This window comes from Coffea arabica, chromosome 8c (assembly GCF_036785885.1).
Source record: "Coffea arabica cultivar ET-39 chromosome 8c, Coffea Arabica ET-39 HiFi, whole genome shotgun sequence".
Classification (NCBI taxonomy): Eukaryota; Viridiplantae; Streptophyta; class Magnoliopsida; order Gentianales; family Rubiaceae; genus Coffea; species Coffea arabica.
The window spans coordinates 43,873,140-43,900,759 of NC_092325.1; the positions used below are offsets into that span (position 1 = coordinate 43,873,140).

Below are 27,620 nucleotides of genomic sequence, written 5' to 3' on the forward strand. Positions count from 1 at the left end.
CGTGAGCCCATATTGAGGTTGATATAATAACAATGACAAGAACTGGAAAGCGGGTTTGTATATGTAGACAAAAATATTTGGAAAATGAGATATTTATGAACCCTTTTAGCTTCTTCCATGGACAGGTTAAAACTTAAGAAAGAGCAGGCAAGTTTTTTGACGACCCTTTACCCGATTTAGTCTAATCAAATTGGAAAAATTAGTCGAGTGCAAAGTTAAATGTGTCAATTACAAGTGATTTGTGCTAAAGAGAAAAGGAAAAGATGGGAACAGAACGCAGATGATGAACAAAACATGCACTAGCCCATTGCTTCAACATTGGACAATGCTCAAGTAGAGGGTCTTTAAGCTTCCTAATTAACATGCAGGTTAACCCCTGAGCTAATATAGATATGCTTTTATGGGCATTGATTCTTGATATTGGATGGAGTCAAACAAGGATTTTGGTTAATGTTACAGTCGAGTCTTGGTGAGTATTGAGTTTTTATTGATGGCTTAAGCACGATGACTTGAATTGAGTGACATGTAAGATAAAATGGGCCTCCTGGCAAACTAGGGTTGCAAGTCCCAAGTTTTTCCCAAACAAAGCTCACATGGGATGGGTTGGACTTTATAATAAAAACATGGGCCAACTTGGAAATCTTTTTGTTCATTTCAGTTTCGTCATCCATTTAGTTACAAGCAATCGGGGGAGGGGGAGGGGTTTTGGCAAGGGGCAGGGAAGGGGAGGAGGAGGGAGAATGAAGGAGGGGAGTGGAGGAAGAGGGAGGAGGCAGGAGAAGGGTGGTGGTAGGTGGTGATGGGTGGTTTTTTTTTTAAATTAAAAAATTTTAAAATTTTTAAAAACACCCTAATAAACGACTATAGTAAAATTTTTTCATATACAATAATATAGTACAATTTTTGAAAAATATCTCAAAAACACCTAATCCAATGAGGGTAGATGGCTGCGTGCATCTGATCTACGAGAGGAGTCATGGGGGTAGAGTGGGAGGAATTTTTCTTCCCCCGTTATAAATGGGGCGAGAGACATGGGAGGATGCTCTTGCCCCATCTCTAGTACCAATATAAAGTTCACAAGAATAAATATCTATATATAATTATCTACATATGTACACACACATTATAACTACATATCAAGAATGTATCCATATATCATAGTTTGTATGATAAAATGATTATTTGATTATTTTTAGTTTACTTGGAACTTTTTACATATCGTAAGTTATTTACCAAAAAATAAAAATAAATATGATGGTTGTGAGTTTAGATTTGCTATATACATTATAGGTTCACATCAATAATATATGCATATCTATTATAATTGAAAACTTGAAAATCATAATATTTAGATAAAATGATGATTTAGTTATTTTTAGTTGATTTCAATTTTGTTTTACATGTTGTAAGTTATTTAAACAAATATAACGATTATAAGTTTGGATTTGCTATTAAAAGTAGAGAAATGAATCCAAAAAGATCAAAATGATTTTTAACTTTTGATTTGACATTGAATATTTAGCTAATACTCTAAAAAGGCGATTTACAATGTTGTTATTGATGTTATATACATAAAACATAATGTCGAGGGGATTGGGGAGCAGGTCGAGGCGAGCATAAAAGAAGTGAGGGACGTGGCAGGAGATAGCCGCATTCCCATACAGAATTTAAAGTTTGAAATTTGAGTATATTAAGTTAGTGTATGGTTAAATATTGAAATCTTAATATTTGAGTGTATTCTGCATTAAATGATAAGTGAAGTTATGACTAATTGTTTTGAGTAAGTTTTGCCTAAACAATTCATAGCCACTTAATTAATTAATTAAAAATGTTCTATTTTTTATTATTAAACACGTCTGAATATATTAAAGTGATAAGAGTTTTCTAACTATATTAAAATCTAAATCTATTAAATTTAACTGCTGAATAAAATTATCAAACAGCTCACCCTCTTGTATCAACTTACTAATCATCATGAAATGCAGAGCTGCCTAGTGTGATTCTGAGCGGGAGACTAGTACTTAGTGGAGATTCCACCGCCAGGATTCTGCCACAAGCTCTTGGTAATTCATAAGACGATAACATATATATGAGAATGAAAGGCCAACTACAAGAAACACAACGGCAGAGGCCAGAATACTATATCGAATGCCCGATGATGACGACGGGCCAAACAACCAACTACTTTAAACCTTCACTAACCTAACACGACTACTATTTCCATTGGTGTCAAATAAGAGGCTCAGATTAGGCGCGGCAAAGAATAGTACTCTTTATCATTGGTTTGACTGCAGAAGAAAAGAAATAGTACCTAAAGTCAAAGCCACCGATATTTAAAGCACCTGCTGCTGGGTACGAAGGCATTTTGAAATCAAAACTCAGAATTAACTATCGAAAGAATCGTAACCAAGACAGGATGAACCGAACAAGCAACGTAAATGTCATAACATATCATTGTCAAGTCCAGTGGAGATGCTTAATTTGCTATGATAGAATAAACTAGCATTGCATTGAAAACCATCAGATTAATTAATGATTTAGAGACCGAATAATCTAACACGCGTGTAGGTGAAGGTGTAGGTTACATTATCTAAATAACGCCAGGGCTCCAAAGACTAAAGAAATGCCATTTTTTAGTCCATCAGCACTGCTCCATACTTCATCCCGTGCACAAATTTAAGGAACACTTAATTTCTTTTGATGGAAGCCATGGCTCAGTTTCCAGACATAGAAGCAAACTATCTATTGCTTCCAATCTTCCTCTTACCATTACTCTATCTCATCTTCAAGCAATGCAAATATCCTTTTGCAACAAAGTCTCCGCCAATTCCACCAGGGCCAACTCCATGGCCTGTCTTGGGCAATATCCCTCATATGGGAAGATTACCTCATGTCACACTCAGCAATTTTGCTCAAACTTATGGTCCACTGATATGTCTCAAGTTAGGCACTCAATACACGGTCGTGGGATCATCCCCTGCAGCAGCGATTGAAATCCTGAAAACCCATGATCGGAGTCTGTCCGCGCGATATGTTCCCAAGGTAGTTCCTGCTAGACAGGAAGAACTCAACCGTTCATCGATCGGATGGACAGAAGTATGCAATGATGGATGGAAGTACTTGAGGACACTGTGCAGAACCGAGCTTTTCTCAGTTAGAGCATTGGATAATCAATCATGCTTAAGAGAGAAAAAGATCTCGGACATGGTCGAGCATTTAAGGGCTAAGAAAGAAGGTCAAGTTGTGGATATCGGAGAGCTAGTATTTGCGACGATCTTCAACATGTTGAGCAATGTAATGGTGTCAAGAGATCTTATCGGCTTGGAAGAAGAAAGTGCTGGTGAGGGGATGAAAAGTCTAGTGAGAACAGTCATGGAGGTGGCCACTGCCCCAAATGTATCAGATTTTTATCCACTATTGTGCAAGCTTGATCTTCAGGGTCTCCGGAAGAAGTCAACTAATCTGGGAATCAAGATTCGTGCTGCTTGGGAACCTATCATTGAAGAGAGGAGGCGACAGGGTGCCCCTTTGACTTTGAGCCAAGAAGACTTTCTGGACACCTTGCTTCAGAATAATTTTACAAATGAACGAATTCACCAATTACTCATGGTCCTCTCTCTCTCTCTCTCTCTCTCTCTCTCTCTAATGCAAATGCACACTCACTCTATCACTAGATCAAGTATCCACAAAATTTCTTCATGTTCTTCAAGCATGGCCTACTTGGCTACCTTGATTCATATATCTCTCTGGGTTTGCCGAATCCAGCTATCATATCTCTCTAGATTGGTTAATTATCGAATCCTTGCTCTTTCATACTATCATCTTAGGACTAACATGGACATAGATATTAGCTAAAGCTTATATATGGGATTAAACTTTATATTCAGTAATGATGCAGTAGTTTTTTTTACTTGAATAGGTCTTAAGATATATGAAATTTGTCCCTGGAGTTTTGTCTGCATAATATGATGAATAAATTTAGAGTTGAATCTGCAACTAGAGCTGTCTTTTAAAAAGATCATGCAACACTTCAAGCTGTTGAGCTGTTGGTGTATAAATAATGAATTTCTCATTGTTTACAACAGCCAGAGATTCCCATTCAATTGCAAATGCAGTAATACATTATAATTTTGGTGTACTAGGAATTGTTCACTGCTGGGACAGACACTAGTACTTTAACAATTGAATGGGCAATGGCAGAACTAGTGAAGAATCCAGATTCCAGAGTCTATGATGAAAGTGCGTGAAGAGCTTGGAAGAGAAATCAATCAAGATTTGCCAAAAGAGTCTCATCTAATGCAACTACCATATCTGCAGGCCTGCATTAAGGAGACCTTCAGGCTGCACCCTCCTGCCCCTTTGCTACTTCCGCACCGTGCCCCTGAAGCATGTCAAGTCATGAATTACACTATTCCTAAAAATGCTCAAGTTTTAGTGAATGTTTGGGCCATTGGACGAGACCCTGGAATTTGGGATGAACCATTGAAGTTTAAACCTGAGAGATTTCTGAGTTGTAGTTTGGATTATAAAGGGAATGATTTTGAGCTCTTACCGTTTGGGAGTGGAAGAGGAATCTGCCCTGGCCTGCCCATGGCTGCCAGGCATGTTCCTTTGGTTCTTGCGTCGTTGATTCACTGCTTTGATTGGTCGCTTCCCGAAGGAAAAGATCCTCAGCAATTAGATATGAATGAAAAGTTTGGTGTGACATTGGAGAAGGAACAACCATTGCTTCTCATCCCTAAAGCAAGATCATGATCAATCAAATTCTGCCATCTCTTTTTGCTTCCTGAATTGAAGAAAATCTCTCCATGCATTGTGGCTCTTGTTGTTTCGTTCGTAATTGTTTCTCTTCGTGCTTTATTATGTCAACCTGCATTGGAATAGATCGTATTCTGCAAAAATTGTGTCAAGTTACTGAGATCAAGAAACTTTTAGTTTGTAATAATTTCCTCGACAAAACTTTGATGATATTTGAACTGCAACGTGCATGGGGCGGCGCATGAGCCTGCCAACAGAATGGATGAGAAACCTGTTTTGAAATGCTTAAAAATGTGAAATCTGAAACCAAGAACACAAAAGAAATAGTACGTCATTTTGTCAATTTATCTTATATCCATCTCAATCGGAAAAGGCAAAAGATTTTTTTTTTTTTTTTTTTCCAAATAGAGTAGTAGTCCATAAAGCAAATGAATGGCAAGAATTTTGTCAAAAAAGGTGACGGTGCATAAAGAAAATGAACGGCAAGAAACAGAGTAACATTCCATAAACAAAACGAATGACAAGAATTTTTTTTTTTTTTTAAAAGAAGAACGACAAGAATTTTGTCAAAACGGTGTGATTGTCCAAACGATATTGAATAAAATTGGGCTCATTTAGGCATAGAATGGAAAACAATAAGAGAACAGACTTTTCTCTTGATTACGAATCTTAAGTTGAAAAGACAAAAAATGGAAGAAACGAATAGTTTAAAGAGCTTAACATTTTAGACGAAGAGATTTATTGAGAAACAGTGAACTATACAAGATCATACACTTTTTGGTCGGGATTCTGACTTTGCTTGAGAAAGACATTAGAGAATTAATGGGTGTTTTGGAGTTGATACTGATAAGTTTTTTTGGAGAACTTTTCCATATAACTCCTTAAATACGTTTTCGTTCCCATTTTGTCAATTTATGCATATAATCATGAATTTGTTTATCATATTTTAAGTTGAAAATGCAGGCGGCATAGAACAGTTATCTCTCATTGATTTGCAAAAGAGGTTTACTAGTGCATGGAGAGGTAAGATTGCGACTCCATTTCACTTGACTATCCACTTTTTGATGCTTGCAACATTGTCCACAGATGCAATGGTATCTTCTCAATTGCATATTTCTACTAAAAACGTAAAAAATTGAACTTTTTCATTATGCAAGAACTTGCTTGTCCATATCGATCCACCTTAGCTTTTTCAAGACAAGAAAATCTTCGAATTGGAGGAGCGCAACCGAGTTCTAAAACTCAAAAGCCCTACAAGGGATACATTGTATGGCTTTTTCATTATGTCTGGCATTTGTAAATTTGCATCAACTGCCAAGTGGAGTCCAATCATTAAGTGCATATTATGATTCAGGATATGACTGCTTAGCAATTACCTCTGCAGTGCATATTATGCCGTAGGCTGGTAGGCGTCATTTAGTGGCAGCTAAGAGAGTAGCAGGTCCGGCAGCTGCAGAATATATACACCAGACTTGGTGAATCTATTTTACAAACACTATAGCAAAAAATCTTCAGTTGATGCAAGTTATGGCTCAGCTTTTTGCAACAGGAGGTAATTATCTCTTGTTCCCAGTCTTCCTCTTACTTGTACTCTTTTTCATCTTTAAGCAACTGAAACATTCTTTGGCATCAAAGACCTTGCCACTTCCACCAGGGCCAACACCATGGCCAATATTAGGCAACATTGTTCACATGGGAATATTATTATCTCATGTCGCTCTATCAAACTTTGCTCAGACATATGGTCCTATAATATCACTTAGACTAGGAACTCAGCATGTGATAGTTGGATCATCACCCTCAGCTGCAACAGAAATTCTTAAGACTCGTGATCGGATTTTATTAGCAAGATATGTTCCTCAGGTGGTGGATCTGCTACAGCAGAACTCAATTGTTCATCAATTGGATGGGCAGAAGAATGCAATGACGGATGGAAGTACTTGCGTACCCTGTGCCAATCTGAGCTCTTCTCAGGTAAAGCACTAGATTCACAAGGATGCTTGAGAGAAAAGAAGATTATGGACATGGTGGACTTTTTGAGGGCCAAGGAAGGTCGGCTGGTGAGCCAAGGCGAGGTGAACATTGTAACAATTTTTAACATGTTGCACAATATATTGTTGTCAAGAGATCTTGCTGGTTTGGAAGAAGAGGGCATAGAGAGTGGTATCAAATCTCTTGTAACAACAGCCATGGAAGTGTCTGCTGCTCAAAATGTATCAGATTTCTATCCATTTTTAGGCAAACTAGATCTTCAAGGTCTTCACAAAAAGACGTTAAAGTTTCTCACCAAAATTCGATGCACGCACCCGGGAGCCCCTTATCGAAGAGAAAAGAAATAGAGATACATCAAAGCAGCAAGATTTCTAGCACCACCTGCTCAAGAATGGTTTCACCAAGGACCGAATCCACCAATTGTTTCTGATTTGCACCAGTAAGACATCCATACAAGTACTACACAATGTCATATGTCGACAGAGTCCTAGTCTATAGTCTATACTGATACTAGCTTATCAGGGAATGTAGGAATTGTTTCAGGCGGTCAGAGACACCAGTACCTGTACAATTCAATGGAAAATGGCTGAGCTTGTAAAAAATCCAGAAAAGATGAAGCAAGTTCATGAAGAGCTCCAAAGAGAAATCAAGCATAATTTTCTGAGAGAATCACATCCAATGCAGCAGCTACCTTATCTCGAGGCCTGTGTTAAAGAAGCTCTGCAGTTGCATCCTCCTGCACCATTGCTACTTCCTCACCATGCATCGTACAATACCTAAAAATGCTCAAGTATCAATTAATGTATGGGCTATTGGATGAGACCCTTCATTATGGGATGAACCAGAATTCAAACCAGAAAGATTTCGAAGTTCTGCTTTGGACTATTAAGGGAATGATTTTGAATTCTCTTAATGCCTCCTTAAGCAAATAATCTGACAATGCTGAGCCACTGCTTGACTACTTCTATTGATAGTTCAGTTTTTAAGGTAGAAAGGAGTCATTTCATGACATTATTTTTTCTTCCCTTGCTATTTTTCATCCTTAAAAATTCAAATCTTAATTTGCATCAAAACATCAAAGCTCCCACCATGACTGACTCCAATACCTAATTGGGTTATCCTCTTCATCTGGGGAATGCCTAATGTCCTTCCATCAAAATTTACTTGAAAGCATGGTCCTCACACGTTACCCAATCTAGGAACTCAGTACATGATTGTGGCATCATCATCTCCATTGGCAAATCTGGCAATGGAAATCATGCGGTATCATGATGGGGTTTTGTCAGCATGATTTTTTCCTCATTTATTTCCACTTACTGAGGCTGAACGTAACTGTTCAACTATGGGATTGAAGCCTATTTGAAGGAAGAATGTGTTGCTGGATGGAAGAACTTGCATACCTTTGCAGAAATAAGCTTTTCTCAAGTAAAGCGCCAAGACCAATTAAGAGCTGGTCTATATTGAATAGTTGGTCTTCACGACTTTCCCAAAATCAGGGTCTGCTGAGAGATCCTATCAAATGCGGATGCTATTTCTTCAGGCTGGGGTTAAAGAAACATTAAAGTTGAACCATTTCTGATTCCTTCTCGAGTTCCTGAAACATTCCAGGCGATGGATTACACGATTCCCTAAAATGCTCAAGTATTTGTGAATGTTTAGGCTATCAGATGAGACCCTTCAGTATGGGATAGCCAATAGAATTCAGAAAACTGAGATTTCTTAGTTTTTCTTTTTTGACTTCCTACCCTTGGCCTTTGGGACTGCAAAGAGAATCTGCCAACTCATGGCTGCAGCAGCACATATTTTCTTGCTCCTGGCAGCATTGGTTCAATTCTTTGATTGGCCTCTTCCTCAATTGATCCGAGGCAACTGAACATGAATGGTAAGTTTTGATGCAACATTGCAGAAGGAACAATTACTAATCGTCATCCCTAAAGCAAGATAATGAGCAGCAGAGACCTGGACTCTCTCTCTCTCTCTCTCTCTCTCTCTCTCTCTCTCTCTCTGCGTTTCAGTTCAGTTGTTGATAAATATAACGAATTGCCTTTTTTGTCTTCCTCCATCCATGTATCTATATCTATGTAACTATGAGCGTTTGATTGATTTGGCAAAGTTTATGTTCTTTTTTAGCAGAAAGACAAAATTTTCAGTGTTTACGGACGCTTGTCACCAAGCATCTTTCATACCTAAAATTTTAATTTTAGAATAGAATCTCCAAAAACTTCAAATTAGATTTGATGTTAATGTTTCAGCTAAGTTGAATGCTGCAGCTTCCTTTTATGGCCTTGTTTCTGATTATATCTAAAGGATATATTTGTCAGCGAGCATTTTAGTGTTCTGCCCTGGATGATAGAAATGTTGGCTCAGTACAAACTTAGACTAGCAATTGCATCGGTTTTGATTGTCAATGCGCATGTATAACTATGACTTGGACTCCAACCTGTGAGAATCAGCAGTTTCAAAGAACTCTGTCTCAAATATCATTTCATGCAATTGATAAGCGACTGTTTGTCTTTTGATTTAAACATTGGCAACATAAGTTTCTGGCTTCATTACTGCTTTGCACAATTGTATAACTTGTTCTTTACTTTAAAGAAGTAAAAACAATCACTCATAACAATATAGTCCTGTAAGACTCTTGAATAAGATACCAAGAAAATCACTTTATTTCAGACAAGTGTAAGGATCAACTACTGCATTGCCAAAGAATATATGCTCCTGGCAATTTGAAAAAAAAGAAAAAAGAAAACGACTCAAATTACAGTATTGAGAAAGAATTCCAGATTACATAAAGAATCAAAGAATCAACAGCAATGTAATAGCAAGACTATATGGTGAATTCTAGAAATCTGCCTAGTATAACTGCAAAGCTGTAGGACCTGTATCATAAAAATGGTTCTTGCCTAGCAGAAGGCGTATCTCGACTCTTATCTGCAATAAAGAATGAAAGAATAATGACAAACTCCTCTACCTACAAAGAATTGGCTATCCTGTCCTGTATGTGACAAATGACAGTTATGTTGAGTATGAAGAAGAATCAGCAAGATATCAATCAACTCTCTGAGAAAACGATGACGAGCTGCCTGCAACGTCAATTGACCACCATGCTGAGATTGTGTAAAGAGGCTGATCTAACCAACTCAATGTAAGTGCTGCTCCATCCTCACCCTGCTTCTCCACCTTATAATTCTCAGAACCATACATCTTCAACAGCATTCGACTCTGCAGTAATTCCCTCTCCCCAGTGTTTAATGATCGAAAACCACCCTGCTCCATCATCTTCTGCCACTTCACAAAACCTTGATGCCTTTCAAACCTTTCTTGTCCTTCGCATGCAATGATGTTCCTGATTTCACGGGCGAACATTTCCTCAATCTTCATCCTAATTGGACTATCTGCTGCAATGCTTTCTTCAAGAGAGTCAAAAATGGCAGAATAATACTTCAACGAATTGGTGAGCCTTGTTTCAAAGCCAGGACCATTGTGCTCAGCTTCTTGCTCTCCCATAAGAACAACTGTGGGGTTTGTGCTACGAATTAGCCCCAAAAAATCCCTCAGAACGCCACCTGTACTATCATAAAGCATCTTGTGTAATTGAAAGATGCAGTTGACGGCCACACTTTCTTTCTCCTTAACATGAAGCATCCAGAGCCTCACATCTTCCAACCTATCAACCACTGGATGAAACTCGAAAGGCAGATTTAATGCCTCAGCAAATCCAGCTAGCCTATCTCCCGTTTCAATCAACTCCTGTTTGGATTCACCTATACCAGTAATCCTTATATGGCTGGGAGGATTTGTCCTAGAAGCCAAACTCTGAAACAGACTAGGCCACTGAAGCCCTTGCTTGATGTCAAAATCTATTATGTGAACCCTGTCCTTTCCTTCAAAAGCTCTCAACAGGATCTCATTTGATGTAAAATGTATAAACCTTGGAATTGGACTGACCTGATTCAAAAGCCTCAACGAAGTACCACAATCATCATCAACACGATCAAGATCCCGAGGTGGTGAAATATGAAATATATGAGGCCAAAACCTAGCAACTCGTAGAGATAAGGCCTCGGTGAAGTAAGCAGTGAGGCGACTTATAGGAGATCCCCTTGGAGAAGCGAGCTCCCCTAATCTGGCAATAAAATGGTTAATGGCCAGAATGTTCTTCGAGGCAATTGCGTCAGCACAAGCTACTAGTAAGCTGACAAGCTCAAAACCATCATGCTCCCTGTGGTTGTCATCATCTTTTTGGCCTGCTACAACCTCAGCAATCTCACTTGTATTAGGTCGTTTAGAGCCATTGCCAATCTCATGCTCTGTAGGATTCTCGTTTAGCCTCAGAACCAAGCCTTGACTCTCTGATGAAGTACTCGATGCAGAAGCCTCTTTTGCTGGACCCTGACCAGTCTCCACATTCTTGTCACCTAAGTCTGTAATTTGAGTGACAACAGATTCCACCCAAGGATTGTTTGATAAAGGCAAAGGCGGTGATATGACGTCACTGGGCACAAAACACACACGGTCCTCATCTCCAGAATATGAAAGAGAGAGAGGAATTTGTGGTGAACTAAGCCCTGCAATCAATGGAACCGATCGAGGTACATCAAAAGGCGGTTGTTGCAACCAAAAACTCCCACTTCCCAATTGGCCTAAAGTCAGCTTCTTTTCTTCCTCTGGAAAATCTTGGGACTTCCCATTTCCCCTTTTCCTCTTAGCTCTATTCATACAGGACTCATCATCATCACCAGCAAAAGGACCTTGCTCTGCATACCTCTTCAAGCTCTTGTTTTTCTCCCAAAACTCATCTCTGTTCTCTTTCCTACTACCCTCAATATATGCTCCAGTCTGTGCAGTCGTAGCCGAAGGAGGTAACCTGATGTTCTGCTTAAGGGAACAGCTACTGGTCTTGGCTTCAATAGGCTTATCAACAGAAAGGCCTACAGGCCTAATGGTTTGGTTCCTCGCTGTATCTTTTCGTGTGAAACTACATGGCAAATCCAATCTTTGTGTGCTCATTGAAGGGAAATGACAGGCTTGGAACTGTGCAGGTGCTTCACTCCTCAATCTATGCCTAGGTGACAACAATGTGGAAGAGCACCCAGCCAACATTCTTCAGACCCTTCCTCCAATGTTCCTTGATTTCTTCTTTTTTTTTTTCCTAAACTCCACTCACCCTCCACCCTTGACTTCACTATGTTTCTCTCTATTCCTCTCAAAAGTTTTAAATTTAAAAGGATGAAGTTTACAAACACCTTTGGATAAAATTCTTTTTCAATTGGTATAAACTTTGTTCAAGTAATATTTGTTTTTGAAGAGAAATCAAGAGAAACAGAATAATGCGTCTCTACAATGTGAGTGTGTGAAGTTTCAAGAAATCAAAAACAAACAAAAACAGGAATCCGATGCCAAAACAAAATAACAACAGAATCAGTGAAAATCTCTACAATATATGTTTGTGTGTCCTATATGATGAATAAACATGTATAACAGTATATGTGCAACAAAGAATAAAATCAGCAAACTCGAAAAATTCAACGGAAAGAATCAAAGAATTAAAAGACAAATAATCAATCAATATACCTAACAAAATGATCATCGGATTCCACAAAATCTAAAACAAACTCATGGGAAAGAAATGTACTTTTTATGCTGATCGATACTCAACCCACCAATGCAAATGCAAACACCTCCTAGCACATACAAGCAGCTGAAAAAATCACAAACTGGGAAGCACAGACCGTCTTTTAACACATTCAAATACTCCATGCTAGCTGAAACTGATGTAAACCCCGAAGAAAACAAAAACCCAGAAAATCCCACTTCCAGAATCCCTCATACATGCAAGAAAACAAGTAAAATGATCATCATATTATTCAATAAAACTGTCACTTCTCAGAACCCCACAACCCAAAAAGCCATAAACTAAAACAGGGCCGAGTTTTTATATATATGGAGACAATCCTCACCCTTGGCTATTTCTTTACCATCAGTCACTAGGCAGATGATTTTACCTAAGCATCGGGATAAAAAAAAAATGATGGCTTGTTGAAAAGCGTCGTCCGAGAAAAAGTTTTGAGAATTGTATTTCGTGGCCGTTGGATGAAAATCGAACGGTGTAGATTGGTTAAAAAAAATATGACCGTTGTAAGCTTGTCGGTAAAATATGACCGTTGGAGGGAGTTGGAATAGTTGTCCGGAACTGTGGGTGTGCGTCTTTTTGTTAGATTTGATCACGTCCGATGCACGTGCGTGTCTGCTGATATCCGTTCAACTCGACCGTTAGTTCACATCATCATCATATTGCCTTTTTTTTTCCCCTTTCCTTTGTGAAATTTCCAAGAGACAAGAACCCACCCTTTTTCTTCTTGTCTCTTAAACCAAAAAGAGAAAATTTGAAAAGCATTTCTAATGGTAATTTTGACATGTCAAAGTTTCATATATCTTGATTATGAAATGAAAACAAATTTTGACATGAAAATTTACTTCTAATTTGAATCTTATTGTTGTTATTTTGTCTTAGTTTTTTTAAGAAATTTATCTGAAATATAATTGATAAGACAAAACTTGTCACGATTGTTATTATTTTGCTTGATTTTTCACAAAAATCTATTTGAAATACAATTCACAAGTCGTAACTTGTCACGATTATTGCTAAACATTCATTGCATGGTTGCATTATTAGGAATTAGGGCATGTATAGTTGGCTATTGGTGCAATATGGTACAACTATTATATTTCTTTTAGGACTTTTTGATGTGGTACACATATTGTTGTATTTATCTATTAAGTTAATATATAAAAAAAGTTATAAAAAAAGTGGAAAAGGAGTAAGAAGGGGCGAGAATATTACGTACGTGCAAAATCCGTCAGAGTAGTTATAATGCAATATAAAGTAGAACTATATTAATCTATGAGAAAGTAGTACGAGACACTTCTTTTTTTTTTCTTTTCTTGTTAATAAGCACGAGATGTAATTAATTAAATAATTTGACCCAAGATCAATTTGGAAATTAAAAAAAAAAAAAAAGCAAGCATATTTTCGATTCTTGGGTGCTGAATGCTGATTAAGCTACCGGGGGCGCACGTGGATCATACAATGAGTGCCAAGTCATCAAAAAAAAAGTGTTTCCAGTCAAAGTGAAAAGGTAGCAGCCAATGACAGTAAAGTCTGTGTCCAATCTGGTGTCCAGTACCCATCAAAGTACAACATTCTAAGCTTAGTGGGCAGTACACCACATAAATAAAGCAACAGGACAGCAATCGGGGACCTTCTGGGATGCGCCCCAGTAATTTCCGCAGCAACACGCATTCATTGGCTTCGTCATGAAAAGACAGAATGGGGATGCCCCTTTTTACTTTTATCGTTTTTTGTTGATTGTCCAGTGCGAAGGTAGCTGCTTGGTAGGCAATTCATATATGCTCTGTCCTTTGAACTGTTTCAGGGCAGAGAAGCGCAAACATCTTTCTCACCATCTCTCTGCACCAAGGTTGTGTTGTCAGTTAAAGTTTTCTTTTTGACTGAGCAGTCTGCCGTATGAATATGGTTTTGAGTATATGTATGAAGATTGGACACAGGGACCTATACAACTTTTTCTACAGGAGTATTTTGATTAGGCCCGTACAACATTAACTCGTTGCAGATTGGTCACCAGCAGTACACTATTTTTCCTACAGAAAACTCTATGAACACTAGGCATATTATCTATGTCAGCAACTTCAACAAATCCAAGTGAATTGAAGAAGAATTTTGCATTTCATGTTATGTTATGGTAAAGATTGAGTTTGCTACGTACGTAAGCATGAGAATGATGAAAAATTACTGACGCAGAGTTTGCAATAGGCAGGTAACTCCTACCCCGGCAAGTTAGAGAACATCTCGTTGTCAAAGATTTTGCAAGCAGGAATCCACTCCCCCGCCCTCTTTTCTAACCCACTCTTTCCGTTAAAGTCCGTACGAAGACGACGAAGGAATAAAGCCGAATAATGGTACTAAGATGCAGCAATCTTTACCCACTCAGCTACACCAACCTTCCAACTCCGGTTGCCAGAAACTTCTTCTTCCTAAAATGGAGAATTACCACCTCAAAAGGGAAAAAGGAGAACTGTTTTTTAGGGGAACTTTGGCCCTTTAATGAAAGCTCTTGACACGCTTTTCCTTCAAATATAATTATAAAAAGGGTTACTTTTTTATACAGCCTTAAAAAGAAACAGGTCTACGGAGTATTATCAGAGTCCGATGCACTGCAAATTCATCGCAGGTGCTAGAATGGTCATTGTTTAACTGCTACGAAATAACCAGACAACCCCCCCCCCCCCGGGTATTACTTTTACCAACATGCTGCAAAAAATATCTACAACAAAATCAACAACGGGTCTCGAGATCTAGACGAACTTATATGGCAAAGATAAGAAGCAATTTCGAGGCTAAAGAAGAATCCAGATTATTGCAGGTAATCATCATGTTATAAGTATTATAGGATCCTGGGACACTATCCCAGGCATGTAGCAAACACACCACCATTGATGAGAAACTGTTCTATAAATACTACTATGAAATTTCGGAAGTTCTAAATTTTGGTTTTTAACTACTACTCCCCAATGGGTTTGCGAGCACCGTTTGAGCCAACAACATGATAGTATATCCTGCCGATGTAACCAATAATTCCATGATCACACATTAATCCGCAAAAGCACAACCCAGCAAATGATCCAACACTCCACCCATAAACTTCAATACCAGGTAATATACTTCTCGGTTCAAATAAATTTTTCACAACTTTACAAAATCAACCAGCTAGATTAACTCCAGAAACAAGGCTTCTTGTTTACTTGTTAAGCCAAGCTCATTTAAGGTTAAGCCACTCTCTCCGTCACTAAAAGCTTGTCGAGGATATGGTCTCACCTGCACATACAATAACAACACATTAAAAACTTGTATAATATAATATGGCTGGTTACCCTTTTTAGTTAGCTTTTCCTGGCAGAAAAAGACCAGGCAAATCAAAAGATTCTACGCCCTTCATTGGCAACATCCTTGAAGATCTGATTTAGTCATATATACGACTTATTCTAGCAGATAAGGCAACACCAGAGAGAATCAAGGAACCACTGGAATGAGATTTACCAATCTGTAATTGCCAGGTTTAACCACTCTGCTGATATCAATGAAGTCAAACAGGCACTGCAAAGGAAAAGGAAGAAACACAGGTTAACACATTACAACAAAGAGAGCAACAAGTTTAGACCACTGAAGTATACCTGTAATCTATCAGATTTAAGAAACCGTCGACCCCTGCGGCTTCCATCAGGCATCCGCACAAGAAGCGTGACAGCATTCTCATCATTGGATGGTGGTTCCTGGGGAAGAGAAGCTTCTTTTGCAGCTAGTTGTCTATCAACTTCCTGGTCAGCAAATAGAAACCAATAAGAAAACTCTCTCCTTTACAGTTCCCAGTAAACAGTATAGCTATATATATCCATTCGAAAAAGTGAAGCTAACACAAGAACTAAAACTAGAAGAATATTTTAGATCAAAGAAAAAACATTTCAATGACATCACTACAGAGCAATGATCAGCAAAAACCTAAGGATCTTAAACATCTCACAAGGAGAAAAATTATAGCAAACATCTCACAAAGAAAAAAAACTATAGCATAAGAGTGGAAGCAGGTAAACAAATTTTCATGCATCAGGTCAAGGCATGAGTGCACAGATGCATCAGGCATTTTAAAAATTATGTAATTTGTTCTTTGATAATTACCATTAGCACCTTTTACCAAACTTGTGTTGCTTGATGACCCATATAAAGAAAGAGTCAGATAAACATATACCTGTTCTTCCTCCTGTTTCTTACGAAATTCCTCCTCCTTTCGCCTCTCTTCTGCAATAGCAGCTTCAGCTTCTTCCTTAGCCTTCAATTCCTTTTCTCTGTCAGCTTGCAATGAAGCAAGGTACTCATCATCCTGCTCAGAATACATATATATTCAGTAATTAATATTTTAGATTGAAAATGTAAAAGCACCTTCAAACTCAAAGATCAAACCTGTTGTTCCCGTAATAACCGCTGAGCAGTAAGGGATGGTGATGGAGGACGAGGTACCCGCTGGGTATAAGGATCCATACTCCTGTTTAAACCATTCTGCATCATATGATGAGGTGCATATGGAAGACGATACCCACTCCCTTCAGGAATTCCACCAAACATTGCAGCTTCAAGCATCACGGCTTCATCATGTTCCTCGGATGAGATGCCACCCCACTTGAGAGACAGTAAATAATAAAATGACACAATGATGCTAGTTAGCTTACGTACTTAATAAGATGTTTAGCCATATGAACTTGAAAACAGATGCAAGATACCTCATCAGAGGGGAAGTCATTTCCGTCGACCCGTGGAGCATTAAGGCTATCATGGTTCCTGGGACTTAATCGAGGGCTAACATCAACTTCTTCATCATCTCTGCCAGTGTCAGCAGATCCAATAGATGCATGTCTGGCCCTGTGCCTGACCAGTGGTGCCTCTTCTATATCTTCGCCTTCTTCATGTGGGACAGAAGAAATGCCAACATGCAACCTAAATTCTCATTGAGACTCTCAATTAAAAATTGAAACATGTAACCTTAAAGGTAAAGAATCAACATTCAGAACATGCAATCAAGCCCCCTTTCCCTGGTGCTTGGAAGTCCAACACAAAGAACCAACCAACACACAAGACACCATATGCACATACATATTCCAGTTAGGAGGAAGAAGACATCCAAATTTAGGAAGTATAAAGATAGCAGTTTGCAATGTAAAGCAACAATTGAAGGTTATACCTCCCATTTGAAGGGGACGATGATTTTGCATGATCCTCCACATCAGCAGATGGAGTATGACCTGCCACTTCTGATACTCCAACTTCTCCTTCCAGTTCGCGTAATGCCTTCTCTCTCTCTGCTGTCTGGATTAGCTTCATGTCAATGAGAAGAAAAAACTATAGTTACAAAAATTTGTACATCATAAAAGAGCAAACCTTCAATGACAATGACATTGCACGGGCAAGTTCAGGATCCTCCAAGTGAGACTGCTGGTGTTGAGGCATGGAATCCCTTGAAACCTGAAGCAAAACAGAAACCTGTCAACATTGAAACTGAAAACAAGTGAAGGTCAGAGAGACTTGATGACATACATCCTGAACTTGAGATTGATGGTCTGACATTTTGGCATCCCTCTTAGAAGCCTCAATGGCAGCTCTAATCATTTCTTCCTCTATATCATTGCTGTAATCAGGCATGTCATCAATGCCAGGAGCAGTGGGCCTAGAACCAGGAGCATGGGAGAAGCCACCAAATGTATTATCACTTCCCACATTATGCCCAGTTGCTCTCTCAACTGGACCAGTTGGTACATTTTTGTCATCATCCTCATCAAGGATAACATTGCCACGAATTTCAGGGCCATGAGCTTGTGCAGTTTCAGTAACATCCTCTATAATTGGAGCACTATCTGAACGACCAGACTGTCCATTCCCATCCTTAACCTCTATTGGAACCTCCCTCACTTCTCTTGGATGGGAAACAAAAGGATCTCGGTTTGTAAAATCAGTACCACTATCCAGTATACTTCTCCTAAAGTTAGGATCAAGAAGAGAGAAAGGATTCAAGTTTCTGTTGGAAGATAACAGAGAGAAAGGAGGTCTTTGGGGTTCAACTTGGGCTGCATCGTCAATGTCCATGACATCGTCCTCCATTGCAGCAACAGGAGTTTCATGTGTTCTGCAGAAAGAGATAGAACCAAATTCAGGTAGAGATTTTCGTAAAAATACATGTTCACTTCACCTGCTCCTTTTGACTTTTCTTTGATTCCTCTCTCCTTTATTTCATGTCTTTTGCTTGAGTCCATGCATGTTTTGTTTTACTTGTTTTGAGTGAAGGTGAAGGTGAGGGTGAGGACCAGGTGGAAGACTGGAGTAAAAGGGAAGAATGAGAAAATTAACACCAACATGTTCCTATCCCCTTCAGCAAAATGTGCATTGACAGCTTGATTAAGGTCTCCCCCATGCTCCTGAGAGTAACACACAAAACCGTCAAGTTAACGGTAAGAGAAGAGGGGAGGTGGTGATTGCAGAAAAATTCAGGGATTGAAATTGTACACAGACAGATACCACAGGCATCTAGACAACTCAATGTGGGTTGTGCCGTATAACTAGCAGACACACACACAACAGCACAAGAATCCACACAACAAGGATACACAAATAACAGTGGGAGACAAGGATAAGAAGGACAATAACTTTCACGCTAGTAAAGACAGACATCTTTAAACACCGGTTTTATGAACATGCATTAATAGCTTATACCATATCTGTTGTTCTGTTATGGTAGAATTAGAAACGCGTACAAGTGACCATCTACTTACCCACTTTCCGTAATGATGCCCCAAGAGGATGCTCATTACAACTTTGTCCAATTTTGGCATCTCAGAGAGCAAGTGTCTAGAATTACAAGAATACCAACCAATCACAACTCAACTGAAAAATAAATGGACCGGCAAGTTCACAGTAAGGACCGATAGACTATATACACATAATAGCCTATTAACTACGGCCTAATTAGCTAACCAATATTAAGGGCCAGACAGTAATGGCCAACATATGAAGTAACAAACAAACATAATCAGACAGCACGTGTATATGACATGACACTGCAAGGCAATGGTGACAATTCTACGCACATAAGTATGCTGACTTCAGAGTAACTTCATAGCAGCATAAGACATATATAGATAATCAGACAAGTATGCATATGGCCAGCACATCAATCCCCATGTAAAAGGCACGAAAAGAACAAACAAATCAAACAACAGCAGATAATGACATACTAATTATATACGACAGTTAAAAGATGGACACATGTACATCAAGAATTTGACATGAATTTTAAGTACTTAAATGTCCATCGTCCATCATTCTGGTGTAACTCGCTATAGTCCTACATATACATGCAACATTGCACACACTTTTGAAACACAAAAGATGCGTACACATTTAAATTGTACAATTTGAGAGTTGGACATGAAAGGAGCTAAATTTTTAGTTACATTTTGATACTCTTCTCCAGTATACCGCGCAAGCACGTTAACCTTAAGCCTACACACAACAAATTCATCATCAATCCAACTCGCATCTATTTCTGTTTTTCTCAAGTTCTAGACTTTTATAAACAAGTTCAAACAGTTAAAGAACCTCTAAAGAAACAAAACAAAACACCCCCCCCCCGGGGGGGAGGGGAGGGGAGCCCTAAACACACATTAATCATTGACAATGTAATTTCAGCACGGTAATCGAACCCAATCACAGCTACCCAAATAAATTCCCTGAACTTATACTCCACGAAACAGTTCCTTACACGAACCAACTACTCCTCCTTAATCAAACAGCAACTTCATAACTAAAGATTTCTGCAAATACTTTGCTTCCAGTTAGTCATTACTGCAAATCATTCTTTCAGCTATTCCACTTAATCTCCCATTTATCCCCGTTTAATTTCTTAAGGCACCAAAATGAAGTATCTCAACCTTAATTACATCCGACTTAAGTTAAATTTCCAGAAAAATTACAAATTTCAACTGCAATCAAAACACATTAGTTAAATTTACAATTTTTATCCAAAAAACCAGCGAGATTAAAACCCTAATTATCTGTTAATTAACGTAAAAAAATGAATTAATATTAAATCAACAAAATTCAACTTAAAAACAACGAGTAGAACGAAAAAAAAAATAGAAAACAAAAATTAAAGCCAGTAAAGCAAAAATCAGATGCAAAAAGAAGTAATTTTTACCTCAAGCCTTTGAATTGCAATGGATTCGGAAACACCGGTGATGCTCATAAACATCTCAATTGCTTCCTGATTAGGTCTCGCCATTTTTTCTGAAATTATTTTGTTATTAGATAGATATAAAAATGAAGGTTCTGCCCAGTAAATTAAAGGGACACAGGGAAAAAAGAATAGGCAAACCTTTTTTTTTGTTGTATTTTTTATTTTTGGTGTTGAGTGGATATTTATAAGTGCAGGAGTCCCCCCTGGTACGGTGGATGGTAGTTTTGTAAATATGAGAAAAGTCACTACCCCTTCTAAAATATTCCAAGCTTCCACGCTTCTCCTATTCTTTACGGGACAAGAAAAAGAGATCAATGGATGTCTTGGGGGATAAGTTGCATCCTCGATGCCCCCACGGGGGGGGGGGGGGGGGGGGGGGGGGGGGGGGGGGGGGGGGGGGTGAGGGGAGGGTGATATTTTAGAATTGAATGGTGGAATTACAACTTTGAGACCACCATTTATGTGATATTCTTTTGACTTATGTACACATGTAATAATCCATATATGATAGTGTAAAGAAATTACACTGAGACATGATTCTCGTTTTGATTGTTATTTTTGTGAAGTTTATATATATATATATATATATATATATATATATATATATATATAGTCATAATTTGACATACATAAAATTAAAAAAATGATCACAAAATGTATTTACAGAAAACGTTACCTTAAAAAATAGCAATCACCTTTGATGGACAATAACAACTAATAAAATTGCTTAGATTTGATGCCTCTAGCCGAAACAAGAAAATGTAAAATCCTTTTATTTGGTTTGGCAACAACTAAAAGCCGATTACTTTCGTTTAGCATTTCACATCTAATTATATTATTTTGCAACAGCTACTCCCATTATCACTCACATGTACGGCTAAGTTTTGCAAGAAAATGATTGAGACCTACTCATAAGTAGATTTTATACTTTACCTTTTCTTTGTCAATTTAATAATCTATATATGAAGACAAACTAGAGCCAAAAAAATAAAATTTAATCTTTTTATAAAATTAAGTGTAATAATAATCAAATAACAACATAGGCCTCGTTTGGCAAGTGGATTTTTTGAGTGTTTATTTAAAATTTTACTGTAACTTACTGTAAAATTTATAAAATTTTTTTTAAAAGTATGTAAATTTTTGAATATTTTGAAATATATAATTTAAAAATTTTGAAAATTTTTTTAAAATCACTGTATTTAAAGTTTTAAAAAAAATTTTAGCTGACAAACTTGGCAAAAAACTTGTTTGTTAAACAAGGCCATAACTATTCAACTCACTTTACACGTGTTCGCACAAGATGGTCTGTAAAAACTTGTGTGGACAACGAACTTGGGCTACAAACAGCCTGGGGCACTGAGAATTGGGCCATTCCTAGCCCTGTCAAATGGACATATTCATCCTCTGGGCCAACGAAAGTTTTCCTCTACGAGGTGCAAAATCCGCAAACGGCGCCGTCCTGATACTTTCATCTTCTGTTGAATCACAGCAGCCGTGAAAAGCCCAAACGGTGGTAAATAGTAAGGCACCGCCGTCGGAAAATCAAAGTCCTGCTGCCTATACGACACCGTCACAACTTGAACTAAACTAACGAGCATCGTCAGTTTTCAGCTGAACCAAATGGAGAAGACAGCTGAAGACAAGAAAAGGAAGCCTTCCAAATCGGAGTTCGTGTTCGGGTGCGGGTCTGGATTCGGATTCTGGAAATGGGCCATTGCTTCGGTGATATTCAGATTAATTCTGATTTATTTTCCCGGAAACCTCAACTTAGCTTCTCGCCCCGAAGTTTCCACTCCTCTCACCAGCCTCCGCCGCTGTACACACTTTTTCTCTCACTCTTCAACTGTGTGTTTGTGTTTGTTTCTTCAGTTGATTTCATAATTTTAATTTGAATTTTTTTTTTTTTACAGTGGCAGAGGGTTATTGGTTGAAGCAGTTATCAATGTCGCCTTATGCTGGTTTGTTATAAATAAATAAAACTTTTAGCATTTTCTGTAGAAATTACTTATCTTTGTTAAAAGTTTTGAGTAATTTTAATTTTGCAGGTTCAATGTATCATGGATCTCCACTATTACTTTCCGTTCTCGGACCTCTCACTGTGAAAAGGTAATAATTCAGCTTCAATTGTTACTCTTTTTTTTTTTTTTTTTTAAATATAATGTAGCTAGAGTTTAATATTAGACTTGAGAACAAAAATAGCAGTGGAATTTTTTTTTTTTTACTAATGCGTGAAAAAATATTGGTGCAGAATTGAAGGACAGCCGAATTATCTTATATGCAGGTATTATCTCTTCGCTTCTTACCTTGGCGTATGTGTGTGTATACACACACACACACATTCATCTTGCAGGAGCTATTAACTTTTTTGTTTAATATATATGTAATTTTGCTTTGTTTTTCGGTTCTGTTGTCGTAGCAAACTGGAATTTATGTTTCGCTTAGAAGTGAAAGATGAACCAAGTTAATTGATACTCAGATTGTGCTCACTTGAAATTGGCTTGTCTAATATTTACCATGCAACTTAATTTCTTTAATTCAGAGGTTTAAAGTAAAAAATGTCGTGAGTTGTTATAATTGTTATTTTCTATGTTCTGGTAACTGCTATTCTTAAGTATAAACAGCAAGATGGCATCCAATGGTTTAAGAGACAACTTGCATATGGTTCTATCCAGCTGCTCATTTGGTTATTTGTTTTCAAATTTGATTTGGTTGTTTATCTGTCAATTTGAAGTTTATTAACATGGTTAATATCGACTCAGTTTCGGCTATAGTTTGGTTTCTGTGGTTGCAGATTTTACCTCTGCTATGCTCATTCGTCAAATTGGCCAGAGGCTCCTAGCTGCATATGGTCAGAATCTAAGGTCACTTGGTCTTGCAGAACTGTTTGAAGGTTCTGATATAGTTAATTAGCCATATTTTTATGCCTTTTCTGCATTCTTTTATAAACCTTTAGCTGTTCTTGCAGTCTATTTGTTTTTATTTTTCTTTCCTTTGAAAAAAAAACCAATTGTTGCTATGAAAATATCTCCAGGATCTCTACCTTCAGGTGATGTGGCTGCTCTTGTGTATTTATGGAACCCTTTCACAATAGTAACATGCTTGGGTTATAACACAACGCCGATAGAGAATCTTTTTATCATCTTATCCCTCTATGGAGCCTGTACAGGTATGAATTGACTATCTTTTGATGGTTTGCTGAAGATATAATATCAGTGTCTTGTTGATTAATTTCCCTACTAAAACGTGTGCGGCCTATTGCAATCTCATCAAAATTTCTTAATGCTCACTCCGTCCCATTGTTATTGTCATAGTTCACCTTTTTCCATGTCCCAAAATTTGAGTCACACAACAATTTTTTCTCCAACATTCCATATGTAAATTAAAAAAAAAAGTATGATGGACCCCACAAAAGCAACAAATATGCGTCCAAAAGAAAAGATGCATGGAAGGCACCAGAAATTTCGGTGGCCATAGATAGGTGCATGTTTACCCACAGCCTGCAAAATGGCTTTCATTTTGCATGGAACCCCAGAATCTTTTTACATTAACATAGACAGCAATTAAGCTTTGGTATCGGTCAAAGGGGCAAAGTTGGAAAAAGATATCTCACATCTGTGCATAATAAGTTGGAATCCCCATAAACATCCCTTATATTGGGACAGAGGGAGTAGCTATTTCTTTTGGCAGACTCTATATCTGAGAAGTGAGGCTTTAGTAGCTTTCTAATATCTCAGAAGACCTTGTTGGCTAAAATCAGGGGTCATCGTTAAACATTCATGTCTCATACTTTTGAGTTTTATTTTGAAAATGAGAGGCTGTTTTGTGTTCATTATATGAACTAATGAGTTTCCTTTGGACGTAAGCCCTTAGGTTTTGTGGGCTTTAGTTTCTACTTAAATGGTTCTGTATTGATAATCGTAGAGTTATGTTGGTGCATGTGGTATTAATATCATCCGTGCATGATTTATGAGTTTATGGAATTGATTAGATTGCTTAAGGTGGTGTAAGCAGGAATAGCTCCAGTTGCCGCTTTTGGATGGGTTGTGGCAACACATTTGTCTCTATATCCTGCAATTCTGATCATACCTGTAAGCTTTCGGCGATATTCTCTTGAAATTATAACTGATGTATGTCATTCTGTAATCATGAAGGTTTGTCCATGTTTTCTTTTAGATTATTGTTCTGTTAGCCCGTGGTCTGGATGCACCACCAAGGAAATTGTTTTTACAACAGCTCTCATCGAAAGCTGGTAATGACAGCTCAAGTGATAGGCATGTTGAAGCTTTGAAATCACAACCAACTCCTTTCTCATTGCGACCTGTCTTGGCCTTCCTATTCTGGTCCTTGTTATGGGCATCATATGTACTGATTCTGTGTGGTATAGCATTGAAAAATTCTGGTGGTCTCTGGGAGATGTTCGAGAGGTATAAATTTATAGTGAAAATGCTTGTGCTTTGATATGACTTATCTCCACAATTAAGTATCAATATTTCAGATTCATGCCCTTATTTTAATAGTCTTCCTATATGTTTATGAAAAACGGATGTTTGAGATTGACTTCTACTTTTCTTTTTGCTCTTGACCGAACTAATGTTGTTCTCTAAAAAATTACCTTCAAAGTTCTCATTTTGTACAGACTACGTTCAAGCATGTGTTCTATACCAAATTTGAAGAAAAGCAAAAGCAAGTGCTTTATGACTAACCACTTGGGTTGGCCCAGTAGCTGGGGGGTGGCTCTTAGAGTCTTTCCCGCTACTAGGTTCAGGGTCCGAATCCTGTGCCTGGCAGTTGTGGGTGGGAGGGTTAAAACAAAAAAAAAGTGCTTTATGACTAAAATCATGGGACCATTGAAACTAGTTACTCTTAACTGCTTGAAGTTCATTCTGCAATTTATGCTTGCTTATCTTGCAGGACCTATGGATTCATTCTCACTGTAAAAGATTTATCTCCAAATATAGGTGTACTATGGTAAGTGCACTGTAACTAGTTGTGAGTTTGTCGCTCCATAAATAAAGGCTTTGGAGTGATGTATTTGTGGAATTTTGATGCAGGTACTTCTTCGCAGAAGTATTCGAGTTTTTCAGAAACTTTTTTCTAATAGTTTGCCATGCAAACATATTGTTCATGATCTTGCCCTTGGCCATACGGTTATATCACCGGCCATGCTTTCTGGCTTTTGTTTACATGGCAATCTCCTCCATTCTTAAATCCTATCCTTCTGTGAGTTCTCAATCTCTGGAACAAAAGTGGATGCTTGAAGAATACTTGCTTCAGTTTTTTGAATATATTGGCTGGTTTGACAAATATTAGACTGAATCCTATCATCTGCTTTAATTCATTAGGTTGGAGACTCAGCTCTGTACTTGGGTTTACTGGCATTGTTTGCCAATGAATTGGCAGGTAACTGGTATTATCATTGTTTTTACTATCATTGATATAATTCATCATTGTAACATCTGCCTGCCTTGCAGAAATGCAATTTTCATTCTTCCTCTTTTGCGGATATGTCGGAGTATCCCTACTTAGTCCTGTAATGCACAATCTATGGATATGGAGGGTATGAATTTAATTAAAGTGAATAGTTTTGATTTTGTTTCTTGGGTTTTGAGATTTTATCAGAAAAGGTTAAGAAAATGTATGTTAGTTCCTAACACAAGAAAATTGCAGGGTACTGGTAATGCAAATTTTTACTTTGCAACTGCTATGGCGTATGCTTGCTTTCAGGTTATTATTAACTCTTTCTCTCAAATAGAGACTCGGATTCAATTTTTCTGATATGTGCCATCTTATTGAGTGGTTGAAATCTTCCTTATCTAGCTTCTCTTTGCAGTTAAATTTTGATTTTTATGTCTATTTTGAACGTGGTAAAACATATTTTGCATGCAATTTCTGTGCAGCAAACTGTCTGTCATTCGCAATGAGAAACATAAGTGCCTTTGAAATTGATTGCTTCCATCGCTTACATCTTCGTTGGATTTGCTTTTTTGGGAGGAGTGCGGGTCAGGGTATGGGGTTGGGTGAGCTCAGGGGTGTTTTCGGGGATATGGCCTACCTTATCACGCTCCTGAATCATTTTTGCACGCAAGTTACAGAGGTGAGCTCAAAATTGGTTTGAAAACAGTTGGTTGGAAACCTTTTTGGTATGGCTTATTAATTTCATGTGTTAATAATTGTCATGAAAACAACAGAGGTGAGCTCAAAATTGGTTCAATAAAAATACTTGGATGGAAACCTTTTTGGCAGAGTGTTGTTCTTGTGATATTGCAGCATGTGATTCTTGGTTGTTCAAGGGGTTTGTGTATGGTACTGCAATATAGCTTTTGTTTCGGATTTCAGTCGGTATGTTGATATGCCGCCTCTAACCGTGCAGGTTGTCTTGGTAGTTGAGAGCGTGTCCTCCATGCTCAACCATGATAGAAAGATCAGAAAGCTAAGTACATCAATGAAAGCTTGAGGTGCATGATGATTTGTCCCTGGAAACATATGACGTATTTTCTGGTCCATTGGCGCATATCATCGCACCGGGAATGTTTCTAGACATGCCTTCAGCACCATAAACTTTCGTGTCATCTGCGATATTTTCCAGTTTTCTGGTCATGGTTCGTAATTCTGGAAGAAATGATCACAGATGGCACCTGATATTTCACTGATGGTAATGTTACCACGAGTACGATCAGCATGTATAGGTTCATGCTCTGATGCTGAAGCTGCATTGAATTCCTGAAATACGGGTTTTGAAATTGAAATTGATGCTTTTAATTCTACTACTTCTGTGTGTTTAAGGATTTATTTACAATATGTGAGCAAGGTTTGTAAAATCGGGATCCTACATAGGATCGATTTTAGTTTCACAGGATCGTAGGATCGGATCGTAGAATCATAAAATCCTACCAAAAGCTCTTAATTGCAATTAAAAGTTGCAATTCTTTAATAAATTATAAATATACCACAAATATTTTCATTTACTTGCAAAATGGAGCTTCGTATTTCACAAATTTATAAAAAAATTGTAGG

The 27,620-nt window shown here is 37.9% G+C and overlaps 3 protein-coding genes and 1 pseudogene across 6 annotated transcripts; 2 read left to right on the plus strand and 2 right to left on the minus strand.

Moving 5' to 3' along the window:
• Positions 1 to 2,562: 2,562 nt before the first annotated feature.
• Positions 2,563 to 5,017, plus strand: LOC113706604 (probable (S)-N-methylcoclaurine 3'-hydroxylase isozyme 2; annotated as a pseudogene).
• A 4,381-nt stretch (positions 5,018 to 9,398) lies between these two features.
• On the minus strand, positions 9,399 to 12,718 carry LOC113705598 (scarecrow-like protein 28). Its single transcript, XM_027227510.2, has one exon. It carries the CDS (start codon positions 11,851 to 11,853, stop codon positions 9,799 to 9,801), a length of 2,055 nt encoding a protein of 684 aa, XP_027083311.2. The 5' UTR covers positions 11,854 to 12,718; the 3' UTR covers positions 9,399 to 9,798.
• A 2,582-nt stretch (positions 12,719 to 15,300) lies between these two features.
• Positions 15,301 to 20,768, minus strand: LOC113706813 (plant UBX domain-containing protein 8-like). Its single transcript, XM_027228832.2, has 11 exons — positions 20,568 to 20,768; positions 18,728 to 18,789; positions 17,915 to 18,500; positions 17,759 to 17,842; positions 17,562 to 17,686; positions 17,104 to 17,317; positions 16,787 to 17,002; positions 16,575 to 16,706; positions 16,003 to 16,146; positions 15,869 to 15,925; positions 15,301 to 15,646 (listed from the first exon to the last, which is right to left on the minus strand). Exons 1-11 carry the CDS (start codon positions 20,649 to 20,651, stop codon positions 15,539 to 15,541), a joined length of 1,812 nt encoding a protein of 603 aa, XP_027084633.1. The 5' UTR covers positions 20,652 to 20,768; the 3' UTR covers positions 15,301 to 15,538.
• A 1,204-nt stretch (positions 20,769 to 21,972) lies between these two features.
• Positions 21,973 to 27,457, plus strand: LOC113707492 (uncharacterized). 4 transcript variants are annotated; one of them, XR_011820569.1, is made up of 15 exons: positions 21,973 to 22,422; positions 22,517 to 22,564; positions 22,652 to 22,712; positions 22,855 to 22,887; positions 23,378 to 23,496; positions 23,638 to 23,772; positions 24,618 to 24,694; positions 24,780 to 25,030; positions 25,518 to 25,574; positions 25,658 to 25,826; positions 25,949 to 26,006; positions 26,078 to 26,163; positions 26,274 to 26,330; positions 26,504 to 26,700; positions 26,977 to 27,457. XR_011820569.1 is itself a non-coding variant. In XM_072063714.1 (14 exons), the coding sequence occupies exons 1-14, from the start codon at positions 22,227 to 22,229 to the stop codon at positions 27,058 to 27,060; spliced, it is 1,389 nt and encodes a 462-aa protein (XP_071919815.1). In that variant the 5' UTR covers positions 21,973 to 22,226; the 3' UTR covers positions 27,061 to 27,457. The 4 variants fall into 4 exon arrangements, 3 of the variants coding, with proteins under 3 accessions (XP_071919815.1, XP_071919816.1, XP_027085657.2); XM_072063714.1 differs by lacking the exon at positions 26,504 to 26,700 and having other exon boundaries at positions 23,378 to 23,454; XM_027229856.2 differs by lacking the exon at positions 26,504 to 26,700 and having other exon boundaries at positions 21,974 to 22,422.
• The last annotated feature ends 163 nt before the right edge of the window (positions 27,458 to 27,620 follow it).

Excerpts from the sequence above, each read along its gene's own strand:
- LOC113705598 (XM_027227510.2), bottom strand. The coding sequence starts at position 11,853 with ATGTTGGCTGGGTGCTCTTCCACATTGTTGTCACCTAGGCATAGATTG.
- LOC113706813 (XM_027228832.2), bottom strand. The coding sequence starts at position 20,651 with ATGGCGAGACCTAATCAGGAAGCAATTGAGATGTTTATGAGCATCACC. Across the intron at positions 17,843-17,914 it reads ATCAATCTCAAGTTCAGGAT|GTTTCAAGGGATTCCATGCC; the intron begins GTATGTCATCAA and ends GTTTTGCTTCAG. Across the intron at positions 17,318-17,561 it reads TCGTCCCCTTCAAATGGGAG|GTTGCATGTTGGCATTTCTT; the intron begins GTATAACCTTCA and ends ATGAGAATTTAG.
- LOC113707492 (XM_027229856.2), top strand. The coding sequence starts at position 22,227 with ATGGAGAAGACAGCTGAAGACAAGAAAAGGAAGCCTTCCAAATCGGAG. Across the intron at positions 22,423-22,516 it reads TCTCACCAGCCTCCGCCGCT|TGGCAGAGGGTTATTGGTTG; the intron begins GTACACACTTTT and ends TTTTTTTTACAG. Across the intron at positions 26,164-26,273 it reads ACAATCTATGGATATGGAGG|GGTACTGGTAATGCAAATTT; the intron begins GTATGAATTTAA and ends AGAAAATTGCAG.